This window comes from Sylvia atricapilla, chromosome 2, assembly GCF_009819655.1.
Source record: "Sylvia atricapilla isolate bSylAtr1 chromosome 2, bSylAtr1.pri, whole genome shotgun sequence".
Classification (NCBI taxonomy): Eukaryota; Metazoa; Chordata; class Aves; order Passeriformes; family Sylviidae; genus Sylvia; species Sylvia atricapilla.
The window spans coordinates 82,083,922-82,103,436 of record NC_089141.1 but is presented as its reverse complement, the minus strand read 5'-3'; the positions used below and the strand labels follow the sequence as shown (position 1 = coordinate 82,103,436).

At 40.8% G+C, this 19,515-nt stretch overlaps 1 protein-coding gene across 2 annotated transcripts; it reads left to right on the top strand.

The window, feature by feature from the left end:
- The first annotated feature begins 2,420 nt into the window (after nucleotides 1–2,420).
- RP2 (RP2 activator of ARL3 GTPase) lies at nucleotides 2,421–19,125 on the top strand. Of its 2 annotated transcripts, XM_066313559.1 has the most exons (6): nucleotides 2,421–2,613; nucleotides 11,348–12,013; nucleotides 13,699–13,813; nucleotides 14,976–15,061; nucleotides 16,548–16,645; nucleotides 18,971–19,125. In XM_066313559.1, exons 1-5 carry the CDS (start codon nucleotides 2,479–2,481, stop codon nucleotides 16,629–16,631), a joined length of 1,086 nt encoding a protein of 361 aa, XP_066169656.1. In that variant the 5' UTR covers nucleotides 2,421–2,478; the 3' UTR covers nucleotides 16,632–16,645; nucleotides 18,971–19,125. The 2 variants fall into 2 exon arrangements, with proteins under 2 accessions (XP_066169656.1, XP_066169655.1); XM_066313558.1 differs by having other exon boundaries at nucleotides 16,548–19,125.
- Nucleotides 19,126–19,515: the final 390 nt, after the last annotated feature.

Sequence of the window (19,515 nt, the reverse complement as noted above, 5' to 3'; positions counted from 1 at the left end):
ATATTAATTTGCTCAGGAATAAATACTCTGGGGCTTTGCTGTCAGGAAACACCCTAGAGCTTGAGAGGTTGTGTTATGTCAGAGAAATAAAATTTATGGCCTCTCCTGATCAGCTTTAGTCAAACAAAACCCCTGTGTTCTTATGGGACTGACAATTTTGCTAGACAAGCATATTGGTCATGGCAACATGGGAAAATTCCAACCCAGAAACTTGCATTTGCCTTGCATCTTCTCATTAGTAATGTAAAAGTAACTTTATTTTTGTTGCATTTGAATAATACCTTTCTGAAGCATTACTACAGCAATAGTGAGATATTTCCATTACAGAGCTGAGTGCATCTCAGCAGGGAAAGAAGTCTCTTCACACACACAGACTATAAAGTTTTCTGTTACAACAGATACTCCAATAATTGATGTCAGATAACAGTGTTCTGGTACCATAGTTTTAGGTTTTGTTAGTTTTAGATTAATGAAATAGGATTTTAGTTTTTAACAAAAATGTATCAAATGTTGCTTTTTATTCCTTCCATTATTTTTTTTAATGGATGCACAGAAAGAGGAGCATGGTTGCCCAAAGGCTCCAGAACTTTGCTGATCTGTATGAAATATAGGGTCTGGGAGGAGTGTTAGACTTCCAGACAGTGAGCTAGAAGAGCTGAGGGTGTATCAGACTCCTGCATTCACAAATAGTCTCAAACTGTACCAGCTGGACACACCATGTATCCTGGTTTGAGACAAAATTATATAGGAAAGAGCCGGTGCACGGAAGATTAGATGAAGATCAGCAATCCAGTGCCCAAGAAATCCAGGAAAATAGCTCATAGAGCAAATCCACTTTTCAACTGAGATGTAAAACTGTGCTTGGCGGTGTTGAGGGTAGCTCTTGACTTGAACTGTAGCTTCAAAAGCTCAGAGCAGGCTTCACTACTGTCCAGGCGTACGGTTTTGCAGTACAGATGATGCTGAAAAGGGTGTCAGCCACCCCTCCTCCTTAGCCACCGTTTATGAGCAACTGGTTTCACTTCCTCCTTTCTGCTGTTCTCAGCCCTGAGCTGGACAAGCCTTTCAGCCTGCTCGACTGGCAGAGCACTGCTCTGCCACATTTCCTGGCTTCTCATCTCCTCTGTTCCCACAGCAGAACGTCATCCTTTGTTTGACACGAAATGTCTCCGAAGTTTTGTTAGTGGGTGTGGACAGGGTGTAGGCCGGGTGCTGGCAGCACGGGTGGTCTCTGTAAGGAAGCAGGGCTATCCCAGGCGGGACACAGCCACTTCCAGACAGCTCCACCAGATAGGGAATGGCTGAGCCCCACCGGCAATACCAGTGGCACCTCTGGAAGCACAAAACCACTAAGTATCAGTGAGAGGAATGAGGAGAAAAAAAGTGGGGAATACCACTGTGAACAGCAAGGTCACAAAAGAAGGAGGCGATGGAGGTGCTGCAGGTGCTGGAGCAAGGATTTCCCTGTAGTCCATGTAAAGGACCATGTAAAGTGGTTGCAAATATCTGCAGTTCCCCCGTGAGGGACCCCACAACAGTGCAGGTGGATACTTTTTGAAGGAACTGAACAAAGACTCAAAGACAATTTTGAAGAACTTCGCCTCAACCACAGAAATCAAATCAGCAAAATCTCAGGAAAAATGTTTTTGACTGGTTGGACAGTCTGATTTAAAAAAAAAAAAAAAAAAAAAAAAAAAAAAAAAAAAAAAAAAGAAGGTGGGTTTTTCCTCTGGGGAAAAAAACTAGCCAAAGAAAACCAAGCAGCCAAACAACAAACTCCGAAACCACAACCCAACATAGGAAGCCCGACTATTTGCAAAGGGAGGCACAAAGCAGCAGAACGCTGGGGGTTCTCATGCCGCCACTTGCTGATCGCGCTGCTCTGGAAGCCTTGCAAGAAGCCGGGTCTGCTGGGGCAGCGCTTTCAGGGCGGCGAGCACGGCGGTGGCACAGGTCCCGAGGGGACCGCGCCGGAGTATCCATGAGAAAACGATGTGATGCAGGATTAGTCGGTTTGTACCGTAGCGGGCGTTTTGCCTCCCACTTCCACAGCTGAACCCGCGCTCGGCTCCGGGCGGGACACAGGTTTCGCCTCGGTACTGCGCTGGGTCCATGGGCAGCCTTCGCCTCCCCCGAGCCGCCCCCGCGGGACGAGCAGAGGGGGACCCTTCCCGGGGCGAGGGAGCGATGGCGATCACTGGCAAATCTCACTGACAGCCCTCACCGACAAACCGCACGGTCCCTCTGCTCCCCGGCCGCTGTCAGGCCCCGCCCCGCCCAGGCGCCTCGGCGGCCCGGAGGCGATGGTTGGAGCGGGACGGGGCGGGGAAGGCGAAGGGGAAGGCGGGGGGAAATGTCGCGGTCGCTACGGGAGACGGGGGAAAACCGGAAGCCGGCGGGGCGGGGCGGCGCGGCGCTGGCGAGCCCTTCCCCGCTCCCAGCCTCTCCCCGCCGGGCGGCGGCGGCAGCAGCAGCGCCATGGGGTGTTTCTTCTCCCGCCGCAGGAAGCCGGCCCAGGGCGGCCAGCTGCCGCAGCAGCAAGAGGGATCCGGGCAGGACGCGGCGACCGGCGAGCAGAAGGCGCCGCAGTACAGCTGGGACCTGCGAGCCAAGGTACCGCCCCGGCTGCTGCCGCCGGCTGCGGGATGGGCTGGGCTGGGGGATCGCCTCTCTCGGTGGGCAGCGAATCGCCCTCTCCTGCCGACCGGCCAGTTCCGTGCGTTTATTTGAACAATTAAAAATGTTTAGCCTGTGGATTTTACAGGCAGTCTCAAATGGTGCAGGCTGGATGCCGCGGCTGCCGGCGGTGCGAGCATGGGTCCCCGGTGCGGGGCTGCTCCGGAGGGGCTGGCGCTGCCTCCCGTGGGACAGCGCCCTGTGGGCAGGCAGCCTGGCTGTGACAGTCCCCGCGGGTGTCTGCCTGCCGCCGGGATTCCTGACACAGCGCCGGGTCCCCTGGGTGCGTGCTTCCCTCGAGCAAAGCGGGGTTAATGGCTGGGGAGCTGCTTGTGCCCGGGAGCGTCCCCGCACCTGGCATCGCTGCGGAGGCATAAAACTCGCACCGTGTGTCTTGACTCTCTATATTGATTCTTCCCGCTTGGGTGTTTGCGCCGTTGGTTTGCTTAGTTTCTGTTAAAAAAAAATAAAAAAAAAAATTAAAGGTTTGGGGTTTTTTTTAAGAGGAAGTAGAACTAGCTGTTTCGTCCCTAAAATGACAGATGAAGAAGACAAATCCTTTTCCATGCTGTTTCCAGAGATCCTGGAGGCAGTCATGAAGACTCAAGCGGGAAAGCATTTAAATGTTGGATAAAATGTATTTCTTCCTAGCCTCATTTCAAGTTTCACTTCCTAAATATATAATGTCATTGTAGCCCGACTAGGCCTCCCTTCTTTGCCTCTCCAGCTGCCTTCGGGTGGGGGAAGCAGAAACTGGGGCAGGTGATAAACTTAATTGATGTGGTTTCAACAAACAAAATCCTCAAACCTTTAGGCCATATTTTACAAGTATGGGAAAGAAAATGTGTGAACTTATTTGAATGTTTAGCTTGCTTGTTTTTTGAACTTGGCCGAGTGCTCTGGGGTGTCCCTTAAGTCTTCCAAGTAGACTAAGACAAGCTTAGATGGAGATGAGCTAGAGTGTGCGCATGGCCTGAAGGAATGGGTTCCTCGAGGATAAAGATGAGCAGTGTGTGTTTGGCTCATTGCTTTGAATGGATAGAGGATATTATGGAGCAGCCAAGAGCAGGGGAGGATAACAGGCTGTCACTTGTACAGAGACTCTTCTCACAGCGGGAGGGGCTGTAGTGAAGCCATATTAAGGTGACAGAACAAAACTTAGTGTGTCTAAAAGTAAATTACTAAATCAGCCTTTGGAATATTATTTTTTTAATTTTAGAGCAAATTCACCAGCTAAAGCTCAACAGGTATGAGAATTTTTACCCCATCTACTTATATACAGCTAACTTTGAAAACTAAAAGAAGGAAAGTCAGGATACAGAAAGACTTGAGAATTCAGAGAATAGCCAGCCTTGTTGCTAAGGAGATAATTGTTGTTAACTTGCTAGAAGTAGGCTCAAGCTGACATATGAAACTGTTACAGCATCAACAATCTATCTCTGTGGAGTAGAAAAACTGCGGTCATGTATTGCATGTAAAACTTCCTCCATTTTTATAAAAGACTCTTAAAAACCAGAAGAATCAGTGAGTTTGGGCTGTGCTAGTGAACTGTGTAAACCATCAAATTAGCTGCCTAATTTTTTACTGTACAGCCTAAGAATGACTATTTAATGTCTAAGTTCATTTCTCTTGATCTTTGCAGGCTTGTTTTTCGTTGGGTTTTTTTTTTGTGTGTGTGTGTAAGATTAATACATTAAACCAGGAAAACACCCGGAGTCACCTTATCTTAGGTGAAGAAGTACCGAGCACTTGGTGCACTAAATTTGTTGATTCCAGTTTGTATTAAGTGATACTCTGTCAGTGTTAATGTCATAGCTTTAAATGTTGTCTGTGATTACCTTGTCCTATTGTCTATTGCTTTCTCATTTCTGATGCTTCACATATACTTAATTATTTCACAAGTTTGTGTTTTTACACAAAGTTAAATTGAAGCCAGTTGGAAAACTTGTGGCATCAAGACTCCTTTTTGTTTATTAAGTGCACTGAATTATATTCTAAACCCTGGAAACCTCAACTCTATCAACAGATGTACTAAGTTGCGTTTTGATGTTTGTTTCCACCATTTGGGTTGGGGATGTGTTTCTAATTTTATCCTACTCAGTCGTGCAGTTGTGGTTATGTAGTGCAGTTTTGCCATCAGGTTTGGCAGTTGTCTGTAGTTTTTGTAAACTATGCTCTGTATGTTCTTGCAAGTGAGTATGTCTTGCTTCTCAGACACTCCAGCTGTCTTCCTGTAAACTAATGCCCTGCTAGCATGGCAGAAAAATCTAGGCACACTTGTGTGCATATTTGTGTGATTAGGGATGTGTAGAGGGGTGATTGAACCTGAGAGGTTCCTCCAACAAAACTGTTTCTCCTGCTTCTGAAAGACATAATTGCTAGTTGAGCCTACTTTATCATGTTCTGATGGCAAAAGATGATTAGCATTGATACTGCCTGCTAGTATCACCCTAGACAAAGAGTAATATGGTGATATCCCAGTCACCATGTAACTCCAGTGTAATTGTCCCCAAAATGGACCATGTGGTAGAAAATTCTAAATAGAAAATACTATAAGATGCTGATAGTTGAATTGAAATTAAGGGAAGTATATGACTCTGAGGAGTCTTTTCAGATTTCTGTGTGACTTTATTAAGTGAGGATGGAAGTTTTAAGGTATGCAAAATTTAATCAAGTTTAGATTGCTCTGTAAATCTGCTGGAGTGCCTGTAATGCTTACTGAGCCTTGGGTTCAGAGAACTGTGTGAAGATTACTTAAGGTGCAGTAGAAGAATCAAAAGATCAGATTATCTTGAAAATAGAAAGGAGAAGGATGAGTATTCAGTTTCCTGCTGCTCTGGGATTCTCAGTCCATGAGTATAAGTAGACCACAGTTTATTCCAGAGTCTGTTATTACTGCATTGCATCCTGAGGACTTACTATGTCTCTTGACGTTCTTGGGCTGTCATGAGAGTCTCTTTCTGACCACGTGTGGTGGTACTCAGCCCTTCTCAGCCTTCTTCAGCTAGCTTTCCACCTGGATTGTTTTCCTTTCCCACTGTATGACTAACAGCAGTAACTGAATGTGGGTATGTACAGACAGGAACTGGGGCTTTTGTGTCTTGTGATGGCAGATACACTCATGACCTCCACGGGAGAAGAAACACAATCACTGCATCATCTTTTTTGCTGTTGTCTCATGTTCAAAGAAGTAGGATTAGATTAATTATGATCACAGTGACATTTAGAGCTTAGAGGAACTTTCCTTCCCAGATTTTTCTTTTTTTTTTTTTTTTTAATTTTAGGAGGAACAAGTAAAGTTTTGTTTTATGTCAAATGACTTGCAACTTAACTGGTTTAGTTGATAGGAAACATGCAGCTATCATTGTTATTGTGCTGTATAGCTGTATTTAAACAGTTAAAAAACCTCAAGAGGTTAAACTTTTTGCCTAAATCATAGATAGTCTTTTGTTAGCTACCTTATGTTTGAGGATTCTTACGTCTGAGCTGACTTGGTTATCTTGAATTGTCTAGATCTTCTTTAGGTAGCCACTTTGTATTTTATTTTGGAATATTAATAAAATAACTTTTTTTTTCTCTAAACAATGAATTATTTTATCCTTAAATCCTATATCCTTATGCTTCCTGGTGCACCAGAAGAACTACTGCTGTATTTCTCAAAATGTGGTCAGATCAACTGAGAAGCATTTAGACGGTTCATATTAAGCAATATCTCTTGTTAGATCAAATGTAGGCCTGTGGTAGCTTCCTTTCTTTTCTCACTTTTCCTGTATGCAGTATTTGACCATGGTTTGCTGAATGTGAATGACTATTTTATGCTGTTATGGGCATTATGGAAAAGCATGAAGATTTGCAAGAATAGAATGAAATGAGCATTCAGACTGTTGTATTGGCCACTTTCAAAGTCAAGGTGTGTAGGAGATGCTCCAAAATGAAAAACTGTTTGCCAGTGACAGGAACCTGCACTAGTCTTTCCACCTTTTTTTGTTGTTCAAGAATCCTGAAATCTGCCAGTGGGTGAGTAACTTCAACAAGCAATCTGCAGAGGATGTTGCAACTCATTACTTGAGGGCACCAAACCCATGCAAGTATGAATATGCAGAAGTGTCTAGGCCTGGGAATGAACTTTTCTTTCTTATTTCCCTTATGTTAATTCCCCTGCTGACAAAAATAGTGCTTAAAGCTTCTTAAGTTGGTGTGCTTACCGTATAGGTGCAGCTTTTAATGTTACTGGCTCAGCAGACAACTTTTGTATGTCATCAGCTGTATATAAATTCGTTTTTGGACCGCCATCTGTAGTGACTCAGAGAGATAGGGGACGATTTTTTGAGAATTATATTTAAAAGAGAAGTCTTTAGTGTAGTGGTTTAGAAATACTTTACAAGCTGTTTGCTCAGCAGCCTAAACATGGGTCACTAGAGGAGAACCTGTTAAGAGCAGCAGTACCTGTTAAGTAACAGGTACTGTTACTTAAGCAGCAGTAACCTGTTAAGAGCAGCAGTACCTGCTCGTATTTGTGGGGGCATATCACTGTTGACTGAAACTCCTTCCCTGATGGACCCTGTGAAAAAGTCTTCCTAAGACATGAACTTGTACCAGAAACACTTCAAGATGGTGGGATCCTTTTATGATTCTAGATACAGTTACCACTAACAACTGTGAAGGTCTAGTACTTCCAAGTCTTCTTCCAAATGGGAGCTGCCCAGTTTTGGTGCCAGTAAATTGGATAATGGTGGCTGAAGAGATGTACGTCATGTGCAGCTTTCTCATAACCTCTGACCTTCTTGCAGGACAAGTGTTTGCAGGAAGGAAAGCTGCTTAATGCACTTGTAACAGGATGTCCTAGAGCTGTAAGCAGCCATGACAAACTCATTTACATTCACTGCTCTCCTTTTGTTTGCTCTTTAAAATCCTTGCTCCTTACAATTTGTCCTCTAGCCCTTTTTAACAGACTTCTCACCACTGTAATTGCTAATAACCAAAGATTAGGCTTCTGTGCCTTTTTTGAGAAGGAAAAATATTAGCCCTGTAAGAAGGGCAAATTTTTCATCATCACATCTGGTTATTTTAGGTCATTCTATGGAGTAATTTCTGACCTGTGCACAGCCACTTCAGTTAGAAGGCTTCAGCTCTTGAGCTGTGCCAATATCTATTAATGTATTACTCTTGTCTACTCTAAGAACTCTTTAAATTCAGCTGAAAATATTAAAAGTTACTGCTACAAATGCTGTCACCTTTTTAACTTATATGAGCCTGGGGAAAAAAAGACATTTAGAAAACCTGTTAAGGGCTGTAGAGTAAACCATCTGTCTGAGTGAGATGGATGGATTTGGACAAAGTTTTTTGAAACTTTATCCGAATACAAAGGACAAGTAGATGAGTTATCAAATAGTTGAGTTTTCCTGACCTGCCATGTGCTTAAGATTTTATAGCCAATGGAGCACCAAATGAATGGGCAGAGAAATGTACATATCCCTGGTTATGGTTGTATGAGACTTCAGTTTCTTTCGGCTTTCCTAGCCTGCTTTTTTTTGCTATGTTGCCAAGAAAGAGCTTAAGAAACAGTTGGTTTCCACTGTTAGGGGAAGGAAGGTGGTTGCAGTGATTTAATATTAATCTGTTGATGATACCTGAAGACTTCAGAGATGGTGAACATGAACCAAGAAGGGTGATGGCCGATCCTGGCTTGTATCAAAGGTAGTGTGCCCAGCAGGACTAGGGCCATGACCTGTACTTGGCAATGCTGAGGTTGTACCTCAAATCCTGTGTTGAATTCTGGATTCCTTACTTCAAGAAAGACACTGAAGTGCTGGAGCATGTCCAGGGAGGGGCAACCGAGCTGGTGAAGGCTCTGGAGCACAAGTCTGATGATCAGCAGCTGATGGAGCTGTGGCTGTTTACTTGGAAGAAAAGGAGTCTCAGGGGAGACTTTATTGCTCCCTACAACCACCTGAAAGGAGGCTGTAGGAGGTCAGAGTTGGTCTCTTCTCACAAGTACCTAGTGGTAGGACAAGATGAAAAGGTCTCAAGTTGTTCCAGGGTTGCTCCAGTTGTTTTTAGATTGGACATTTGGAAAAATTTCTTAATGGAAAAAGTTGGAACAGGCGTCTCAGGGAAGTGGTTGAGTCACCATCTCTGGAGGAATTTAAAAGATGTGTAGATGTGGCAGCTGGGGACATGGTTTAGTGGTGGACTTGGCAGTGTCACGCTAATGGTTGCACTTGATGGACTTAGCATTTTTTTCCAATTTAAACTATTCTATAATGCTATGAGGAAGTAAAGAGCTGTTGGATGCATCCTGAAAATCATGGTCCTGCCCCCAGGCCTGTTTCTCTGGCATGTTTCTTTTAACCAGGAGAAGTGAAATATTTTTATCTGCTATAGTCTTATATCCCCTCTTCTCAGGGGCAATAACCCAGTGTGGGGGAGAGAGTATCAAATCTATTTCATGCAGTTCCTCCGGTCTGTATTACAGTGTTAATCAGTAAATTCCCTTAGTCTTTAAAAGAATAACTGCAAAGCAAAATTAAAGGAAATGTGCAAATTCCCTGGCATGGTCAACAAACTGAGAAGTAAAAGTTGTGTCAAGGTGGAACTCTAAGTTCTGAAAAACAGGCAAATAAAGAAAAGCTCCTAAATCTGATAATAAGCTGAAAATTTATCTTTAACTTGACTATTAAATTGTTTATAAGCTCTGAGTTTGCTGACTAACCAAGGTTTTTCACCTAGGCCTAAATAAAATTGCAACGTGAAGTTTCACACGTCCTTGCAAAGGCCACTGGGCAGGATGAGCTACTGGTGCTTCAGAGGCTTTGTAGAGCAGAGCAATTCAGAAAGACGTGCTTAGGTTCCAAGTTTCAAAAAAGCTGTAGGTTCTGGAAACACTGAACTTCTCATTCCTAAGAGAAGTAACTGTTCCTCTGTGCCTCTTTTCAAAGCAGTAAGTCTGTCTCCTGTGGTTATTTAAGAAAAACCCAACACTCAACATACAGATATACACAAACATATGCAAATGTTCTAGGAGATGCCTGGGAAGAATATGTCCAAAAGCAATTCTAATATTTGTATTCTCAAATAAGAGAGAATATGAGGGTAAATAACTTGTCCATGGATCAAATATGTAACATTACTTGAGACTGAAGACTTAAAGAGAGTTTGAATCCAAAGCATGCTGTGTGACTGAATCTCCATGAGGTGTCCCTTTTGAGTCTCCCAATTTTATTTGTAACATTTCCAGCTAACTTTCCTGGATGTATACTAGTGGTATTAAATATGACTGAAGAGAGAATTCTGGAAGCCATGTTCATTGCCTCAAGTTGCATTTTATTTGGAAGATTCATTCAGCTGCAAACCTCCTTTCCTGTGTGAAGGTCATATATGTTGCATAGAATGAAATACATTTTATCAGCTGGTGATTTTTAGGATTTTTTGCTTCCTTTGGCTGTTCCAGTCAAAAGCTACCTAGGCTGCTTTAATGAATGTCTGGTGCTAGCCCATTCTAGTTTATGCCTTTTGCTGGTCTCTAAATATTGTGTCAATGTTTGACATGCTAGGAAGAAATTTTTTTCAGAAATTGCACTACACTGAAACTGGGGTAATGCATGATAACTGATTATGGTACAGCAAATTTTAGGAGCCTCAAGGCAGATAATCAAATAGCAGGCTGGTGAGGTGGTCTTGTGTTAATCACTCACTTGTACACTTCCAAGTGCTGTTTTAATAAGCTTTCACAAGAGGTCACAGTAGAATTTGCTCCAGGAATTGTAGTTGGTTTGAGACTTATATCTAGAAATAAGCCAGCTCAGATTCCTTTGGTTCTAGGACAGCAAAGGAACCTGTATTATTCATGCTTTCCACCTGTATTACATCCATCCTAGATGCTGTGTGGCCCATGAGTTGCTGCTTCCTAAAGGAGAGTCCCAGGAAAAGTCACACCCTCTCTCAAGTGTTCTGCCCCTGAGAGGGATGTTGGAGTGTGGAGGAGATCTGCAAACATGCCCCCTGTATAATCACTGCCAGTTTTTGCTTCTTGGACATAGCTAAAACAATCTCCTATGGTCTGTCAGCACAAAAATCTTGTTGTTAGCACAAGATAATGCTGTGGCACAGATTAATGAGCTCTCTGTGGTTTGCAAACATAGTAGAGAAGATACTGCTTGACAGCAACAAGGTTTCCTTGCAATATGTTGAGGTCCAGTAAAATATGACCAAGAAAGCTACTCAGAAAGGAAATACTGTGTATCTCCAGCTTTATGAATCTGTAAGTATGTTGGACAATTTATTTATTACAGTTACTACTCTACTCAGAACCATCATCCTTGTTGAAACAGTTTAGAGTCCTCAGTTAAAACTAGCTCCCCTTGCCCCTTTCTTTATTAAAGGACAAACTGAGTTGGTTTTTTTAATTATTTTTATTTTTTTATTCCACTGGAGCCTCTCAGAAGTGTAGTTTCATTTCTTAGTTGTATCTCAATACTGTGTACTCCAGTAGTTTAGCTAAAAGAGTTGCTTCTGATCTTTCATCACTCATTGAAGACCCTTGTGACAGTTTATCCTGTACAATTCTGTGGTACTTCAATGAGTGCAAGTCAGTGGGCATTTAGCATTATAATATTCTCTTCAGTTGAAGAATTTAACCTTTTTTTTTTTGTTTGTTTTATTCTTCCTTCAGGTTGACCCCAAAGATTACACTTTTTCCGGACTTAAAAATGAAACTGTTGGTCGACTGCCTGGAAAAGTAGCAGGACAACAATTTGTCATACAGGACTGCGAGAACTGTAAAATCTACATATTTGACCATTCTGCTACAGTCACGATTGACGACTGTGTAAATTGCCAAATCTTTTTAGGACCAATAAAAGGCAGCGTGTTTTTCCGTGACTGCAAGGACTGTAAATGTGTGGTTGCCTGCCAGCAGTTCCGCACGCGGGACTGCAGAAAGCTGGAGGTGTTCTTGTGCTGTGCCACCCAGCCCATTATCGAGTCCTCCACAGGTATGAAGTTTGGATGTTTCCAGTACTATTATCCTGAGCTTGCTTTACAATTTAAAGATGCTGGTCTGAGTATCTTCAATAATACATGGAGCAACATCCATGACTTTACCCCTGTGTCTGGAGAAAATAACTGGGGCATTTTGCCTGAAACTGCTGTAGTCCAAGATTATGTTCCTCTCCCCAGCTCTGAGGAGCTGAAAGCCGTCAGGGTTTCTACTGATGCTGCAAAGAGCATAATACCCATAACTCGAGGGCGGAGACAGAAAAACAGTGATGAATCGTGTTTGACCGTGTTTTTTGCTGGTGACTACACAACTGCAAATGCCAGGAAGTTAATTGATGAGGTAAGCAACCTTTGTCTTCATTCAGGTTTTTCAATTCCTAATTAAACTTTCCTCTAGACAGCCTCTGATTCTCCCTGAGGGGGGAATATAGAGGCGCTGTTTGTCTACTGACCACACTGACTACATATATTTAAACAGTGACCATACTGATTGTATGTATTTAAACAATGCAACTGCATTGTTTAAAACCTTAAAGCAAGATAAGAGACTGAATCTCATTTGGTCAGTTGCTTTACAATTGGCATCCTGTGAGTAGCACATCTGTCCTCTAACAGTTCTGGTGTACTTTTTCATCATGGCACAGCAAAGTGATGCTCTGAAGAAAATGTGTGGTTGATTTGATGAACTTGGTTAAATACAGGGTAAGTGATTGACAATGATTGTGAAAGAGATGTAACCAATTAACTTGTTAACCTATTGTACAGAAAATCTCAGCTAACAAAAGTCTGTCCTGAAAGTTTTTCCAATAATACCAGAGAGTCTAAAAAAAATTGTTGAAATGTATCCCCCATGTTATCCATTGTTGGACCTTCTTTTCCTGAAAGGGGCAGTGAGTGTTTGCCATGGCTGGTCAGCTGTCTTCAATGACTTAAATAGCTTTTTATTGATCTTTCCCTGCCCCTTTTTTTTTGTTTTCTTTCCTCCCCTCCTGTGAGACAGCAGCTTCCAAGCTTGGCTGAATTTGTACTTTCCTGGGGCTAAAACCTGGGAGTGGCTGGCTGCTTTCACCATCCTCAAGTGCCAAGGATGTCACAGAGCAGAGCCAGTAACCATGGGCTACAGCATCTGAGAATGGTATCTGCAAAAGCTGCTGATCACAGTGTTGTGTGATCAACAAAACATCTGGTGGAGCTCTTTCCCTTGGGTTTCTATCTACAAAGAAAGAAAGCTGTAGGGTGTCTCCTTGTCTCCCCTCTGTCCAGTTGGACTTTTATGGGATTGAGCTGCTGAGTTACTTGGGTGAAGGGAGATAATGATACTATGGGTGGTTTCTTTTCTGGTGAAGGAATAGCTACAGGAGGAGGGTAATAGATGTGTTCTCCTCTGCTAGTAGTTATTTAGAAGTTAGAGTTAAGAAGATGCTGGAGGGCTAGTTTGTGAGTTTCTGTGGAAATCTAACTGCTCTGTAGATTAATGGATGTTGTGGAAGTAAAAATGTGTTTGCTCCTTTGCCACATGCTTTTACTTTCATGTTAGACTTGGAGTAAAAATGAGGGGGTGGGATGTGTATATGTGTTTTCAAACATTGTTAGCTATTGTTCCAAAACTGAAAACATCAGCAGTGGATAGATGAGAGTTTGAGCTAATGCTTGACTGAATGATTGCAGACTAAAGAGTACTGACTGCTTGTTTCCAGATGTTGAATGCCTTTAACTCCCATTAGCTTCTGCTTGTGAGGGATTGTGGGGAAAAACACATAACCCTGGGTCCTAATGTATAAAACAAAAATATTCACATTTATTCCTCTAGGTGCACTAGAGCAGAGGAGAAAATCTAGATGAATGAAACGAAAATAAACAGAAGTGTAGAAAAAGCAAATGGTCTCTGAAAAGAGCAAAAAGGGTCTTTTTGCTCTGAGACTTAATGTGTATGGGGAAAATGAGTCTATTACAGTGTAATCTGGATACTCTAGTTGAACTCTGCCTTAGAAGCATTTTTAACATGAATTCTTTCTCTATTAACAGATGACTAGTAAAGGCTTTCAGCTGGTACAGACTAAAGAAGTCTTAATGAAGGCAGAGGATGCTCACAGAGTTTTCCAGCAAAGTGCATTAGAATTCATTCCACTGCTGGAAAAAGGTCAGTTTGTGTTTTCTTTCTCCTCTTGATATAGAAATCTGTCACTAGGGAGTTCTGAAGATGAAAGAGGAATGAAGGACAAACTTGTATTTCAAGGACATACTATAAAACCTTGTTGAGATGAGTTTTGGAAGCCTCAGTGAGGCCCTAAACTAGCCAAAACTCCTGAAAGCATCAGGAATGAGTTATTTCACATGTATTTTGTGTTTCTGCTCCCCCTCTAGTGGTCCAGCCGCATAGCTCAGGAGCAGTGGCACATGCAGATCTGCCTGGAGTGGTCAAAAAAAGCTCATGCTTTTAGACTGTTTCTAACTTGTCACCTGTGCCGCTCAACCACCTGGCTGCTCAGTGTTTCTGTATAAATTATTTAAGCAAATCAGTATGGATGTACATGAAGCAGATAAGTGTTTAAAATTCTTGTTTTTAACTGATGCATTGTCAGAGTATTTCAAAAGCCTTTCTATTGACATGGCTTCAGTTGGTTTTGTCTCTTCTTGCAGAAGTACTGACATCTTGTTATCTGGTACATGCTGAAGTTCACTACACTTGGTAGCAACGTGCAGTTTTTTTCATGGTTATATGAGAGGTCTGTGATGCTCATTGCAAGAATAGGACAAAAGTCATTGCACTTACAAGATGATAGTCTAGCTTATGGGGCTATATTGCAGTCATGTGGGAAGAAATACCATGTTCAGAATGAAACCAGAGAAAGCAGATCTGCAAATAGTGGGTGAGAACAAGCCTAAAAATCAGGCAATTCTCTATCTTGGGGCTTAGGCAAAAATGCTTGAATGACTCAATCCCACTCCAGATGTCTGTGAAATGGCTCACTATTTGAGCAGCAGAGTCTGACTCACTTCCATGATGCCTTGCATTCCTTAGCATTTTTGTGCTATTGCTGCCTTTCAAGAAGGAAAAAAACTGGAGTCCTGCCCAAATCTCTGCCAAAAAAAAAAAAAGGGCATGGAATTGCAGATAACACTGTAGGGGTTTTTTGTAACGTGTTTAAGTCTTCTTAATTCTTTATCTGCTTTATGGGGCTGCTCAAGCAAAAAAATAAAATGCTTCTTGCAAGCCTAACAATTCCCTATGGGTTGAGAAATCTACTGTTTCAATGCCAAGCTTGAAAGTACTATTGATTTTAGATGAAACTATTTTCTAGGTCCAGTGGTTGCTTTGGAATTCAATGGAGATGGTGCTGTGGAACAGTGTCGAAGCACTATAAATGAAGTTTTTAGTGGGACCAAGGTAAGCTGATGTACTGCTTTAGTCACAGAAAGTATTACAGAATGTCTGAGCTATTTCTTGGTCAAGATATAGTGTTGACATACCATACAATCTTTTTAGGTTCATGGGTAGTAAAAATTGGAATATCCTTTTGTGGGTTTTTTATTTTATTTTATTTTATTTTATTTTATTTTATTTTATTTTATTTTATTTTATTTTATTTTTATTTTTTTGGTCTTCAAAACACAAGTAACTTGTTGGTGACAAGAAAATTGTCCTAGGAAAGAGTTCTGAATCCCCATATCCACTGAAGAATACAAGATTTCCACTTAAAACTGTTATTTCACATAATAGCAAAATCAAGTTCTGTAATTGTAGTACAAAAAAGTTCCACTTCAAGTCTTGGATTTAGTCACTTAACTTTGTGGTGTCCTGTCTGTTAAACCATGGCAAAGATAACATGATGGGATTTCAACTTTTCTCCATGTTCACTTTTGCTGTGTAGGATACCATACAGGGCCTTCCTTCAAAGACTGTTCTTAGTCCTTCTGTCAGCTTCTTTCACTTTAGCTTCCTTACACCACACCTCCTCTTTCCTTGCTGTTCCCTTTCTCTAAATGGCAATGGTTTTGAGAAAGTTGATGGAAACATTTAGAGCACTCGTGATGACAGGAGAGTGGCAACCCCTTTGCTTTCAGGCAGCTGTTCAAAGAAGACTAGGATGCCTTTGAGACATAGCATCCATGAAGCTCCTTGCTGTCTTTCAGTTCCTTTCAAAAGACTTACTTGGAGCTAGGCTGCCTAGTTTCTGGAAAACAGTCATCTTGTAATAAGTAATCTCATTTAATTCTTTGATTGAGGTATTCCGTGCATGTTGAGAGGGGTGAACAGCCACAATGGTCTCTGTTACACTCAACTCTTTTGGTATTGCCTAAAACAACTAATGTTGATCTGCTGAAAGCTTTCAAAGGTGACTGTCCTGAAGCTTGGACTTTGACATACACATTGATAAAACTTGAAAAATGCAAAAGTAATTGAACTTACTTTTTAAAAAACAGTCATCTGCTGGAGAAGCAGCAAAGTTTTTTTGAAGGTAATATAGCACAAGGAAGTCTTTCTTACAAACTCTCTGTTAAAGAAAAGTAGTAGTCTAAGGATTTTGTGTATTTATTTTTCCCCCGCTCTCCTGGAGAGGGTTGACTTTACCAATCAAAATACATTTAAATAGGTACTAACTGAAGCTGTGACCCCTGAATAATGAACCCCCAAACTCCAGATCCTAAAGGCAAGGGTTAATGCAGCCAGCATGTGTGCTAGGAAAGGGTGATAATAGCAAATGGTGGATGCATCAGGGCTGAGAGAATACTAGGACTTGTTCTGTCACGCAGTGGGAACCAGCAGAGTTGTGTGTCTCATGAAATGCAAGACTAAAAATAAGCATTACTGATTCCAGATGGGCATGACTGCTTTTACTGATGCATAACTATTTTCTTGTTTAACAAAACAGGTTTTTGTATCGGAAAGCAAAGCATCAGCATCTCAGGATGTAGACAATTTCTACAACTTTGCTGACATGCAGATGGGAATGTAAAGTTTAGCATGAAGGTGCTCACATACGGTTTGTCTCAGCACTTGGATGTCACTTGGCTTGAATATCTCAGTAGTTTTGTCATTTAGTTTTGTATTTCTCATACATCTCTTTTATAAAGCCACTGGTGATTTTTGATATCGTATTATCTGAACTGGAGTAAACTGCATAGCTAGCCACGTGCATTGTGTTTAAACTCAAGTTTAACTTCAAAAATAATTGAGCTTTTCTACTAACTTTTTTACAGTGATTTCTAAACATCTATCAACACTTGAATGTTTCTTGATATCTAATGGTTATACATATGTTAAAAGTGCAATGCTGATCCAAGTTCGATGCAGTAGTAATTCTTCCACTCAGACACATTGTTTAGAAAGTGAGTATATTTATGTGAAACTTGCCCTACAGAATTTTCTCTCATGCAAATTTGTCTTCACTGAGGGTCCAGGAAGGAAGCTGTAGTCGTTGACTTTTTCTGAAACCTAGTCTGAAATGAATTGTCCTTGTAGCATGCTTTCAAAAGCAGTTTGTGACTTTGGCTTACTCTGCTTCAGCACACTTTTTGAATAAAGTTTTTTGCAGCACCATTTATGGTGAGAATTGTCACAACAGCATTCGGGTAAGTGAGCACTTGCCAGGTTTTTCTGCTTTGAGGTGAATCCTGAGCATGAGTGCTCTGCTGAAGCTACTCTAAGGTCTGCCCAGGTTCTTTGGTGAAACAGCTGCCTCTGGCATTGCCAGCTCACACATGGGATATACATTAGGTTTCTTTGCACTTGGAGCAATAAACCTCTGGCATATTGTTGTTTGCTAGAATGGACATAGCCAGTAGTCAAGAATGACTTTGAAGGCATTAAAACCCACTTCTTCCTTGCTAGACCCCAGGGGAAGGCTTTTACATGCAGAAGTAATATAGAAAGTGCTGTAAAGTGCTACACACTGCCATAGGATTTATTTTGTAATAATTCTGAAGACAGACTGAAGAAGTGCTACCAGCATTTTGTGAGATGCACTTCAATAGCATTCAGTAATAATGCTTATTGCTAAATAATGCATATTAGAATGCAAATCTATATGGGTATTAAATACATGATTGGTTTATTTTTGCATATTGCATCCTTACTGATTTTTCTACATGAACTTAAAGCTTTAGTCCAGGTTTCCAAGCCCGCTGTAATACTTGAACCAATTGCGCATGCAGACACAACCCCAAATTTCATAATTAAAACATGGTGTGCCAGTTTGCATAGCTTTTACAATTCACTGAATGGATTGGGTCTGTATTGAGGTGCTAAAGAAATCTCTTCATTACAGTCATCCATCTAAAGGGAAGATCTTGTAAATCTTAACTGAAGATGAGTTTTGACTCATCAGTTTTACAGCTCTGGAGCTCCAAAGTGGGTGGCTAAAAACACATCTCTAATTTTTTTTGAATTAGCACATGAAAGAGAATCTCTTCTTCTGAAATTTGTAATTCTGTAATGCCCAAGAGAGGTTTTGAGCTGTCATTTTGTTGCTACTGGGCAAATGCTTGCCATTAGTTTAAACTAGAGAATGTGTCCTTAGGACCTCTTGATATAGTTATGCATAGATTAAATAAGGAAGAATATCTCCTGATAAACTAAACCATTGGTGTACTGGAAGTAAGAAAATTGCCACTTCTTTGAAATGGTTTTATTTGACAAAGTGAAAGAAAATCAAGCCACCATCAGAATCTAACTGATAGCAGAAATTACCACTTGCACTTAGCCAGCCATGATTTTTTTTTTTTTTTTTTTTTTTTGGTAAGCATGAGGTGAGGCTGTAAAAGGAACTAAAAATTTTATCTTGCTCTCCAAAGTACTAGCACAACTCATCAGTCAACATTTACAGGAATTAATCTAGATATGTACAATAAATGTATTATTTTGGTATGGACAGTACATTGAAATTGTACAATGTACTTCAGGGCTGTCATTGTGTGATTTATATCAGCAGTACATATACCAGACTACCTTGGTCTCTAAACTTTTACATATATAAGATTTCCAAAGTTACATGCTGACACATAATTTTGTGTATGTTTGTAGCTTTTTTTTTTTTATCATCAACCTGCTCTAGAAATAAAGTACTAAATACACTTTTGTGACTCCTTTTGCTGGAGGACAGGATGATTAATTGAAAATTAATCTAGGCTTGAAACAGTGGAATAAGTTTTCTATATGCTGGGAAAGAGCAGTGTTGTTTTTGGTTTTTTTAACATGGATGTTTGTTTACTGACATCAAGAATTTTTAATAAATAATGAAGGAGTTTCTCAATCCAATTATTTATCTGTCTTTTGATTTCCATTTCTTGCTAACAGGTGTTAAGAACACTTCTAGCTTAAGAGTCAGGAATTCTTTGCATTATAGAATGGTACGTGTTTCATGTATTCTTTGTACATTTTTTGTGTCGCTTTTAATGTAATTTGTATAACACTGTGAATGTGATTCATAATAAAAATTTGAAATATTTGAACTCTGGATTCTGAAGACTTTTTAAAATTATAGTATATTGAAAAAGAATTACATTATAGTAGGAATAAAAACTGATTTCAATGCTTAAACAATAATATATCTTGAAAGAGACACTCATAGCTAGTTGAAAATAAGCATTAACTCTCTAGGCATTCATCCTCTGAAAAAGTGGATTTTTTGAGAGCAGGGATTTTTCCGCAGTCAGAGATGGTGATGCTTATAGTAGTAAAATTGTTAATTTAGAAAGCAGGTCCATTTAATATCTGAAAAACAGTAAAATCCTCCTGAAAATAGGTCACCATTAAATAAATTTCCAAACATGGCTTTAAACTGGTCAGAAATGTGACTATTCCAAGCAAAGGTGGTCTAGGATAACTCTCACAAAGCATAA

Excerpts from the sequence above, each read along its gene's own strand:
- RP2 (XM_066313559.1), top strand. The coding sequence starts at position 2,479 with ATGGGGTGTTTCTTCTCCCGCCGCAGGAAGCCGGCCCAGGGCGGCCAG. Across the intron at positions 12,014-13,698 it reads CCAGGAAGTTAATTGATGAG|ATGACTAGTAAAGGCTTTCA; the intron begins GTAAGCAACCTT and ends CTCTATTAACAG. Across the intron at positions 15,062-16,547 it reads AAGTTTTTAGTGGGACCAAG|GTTTTTGTATCGGAAAGCAA; the intron begins GTAAGCTGATGT and ends TTAACAAAACAG.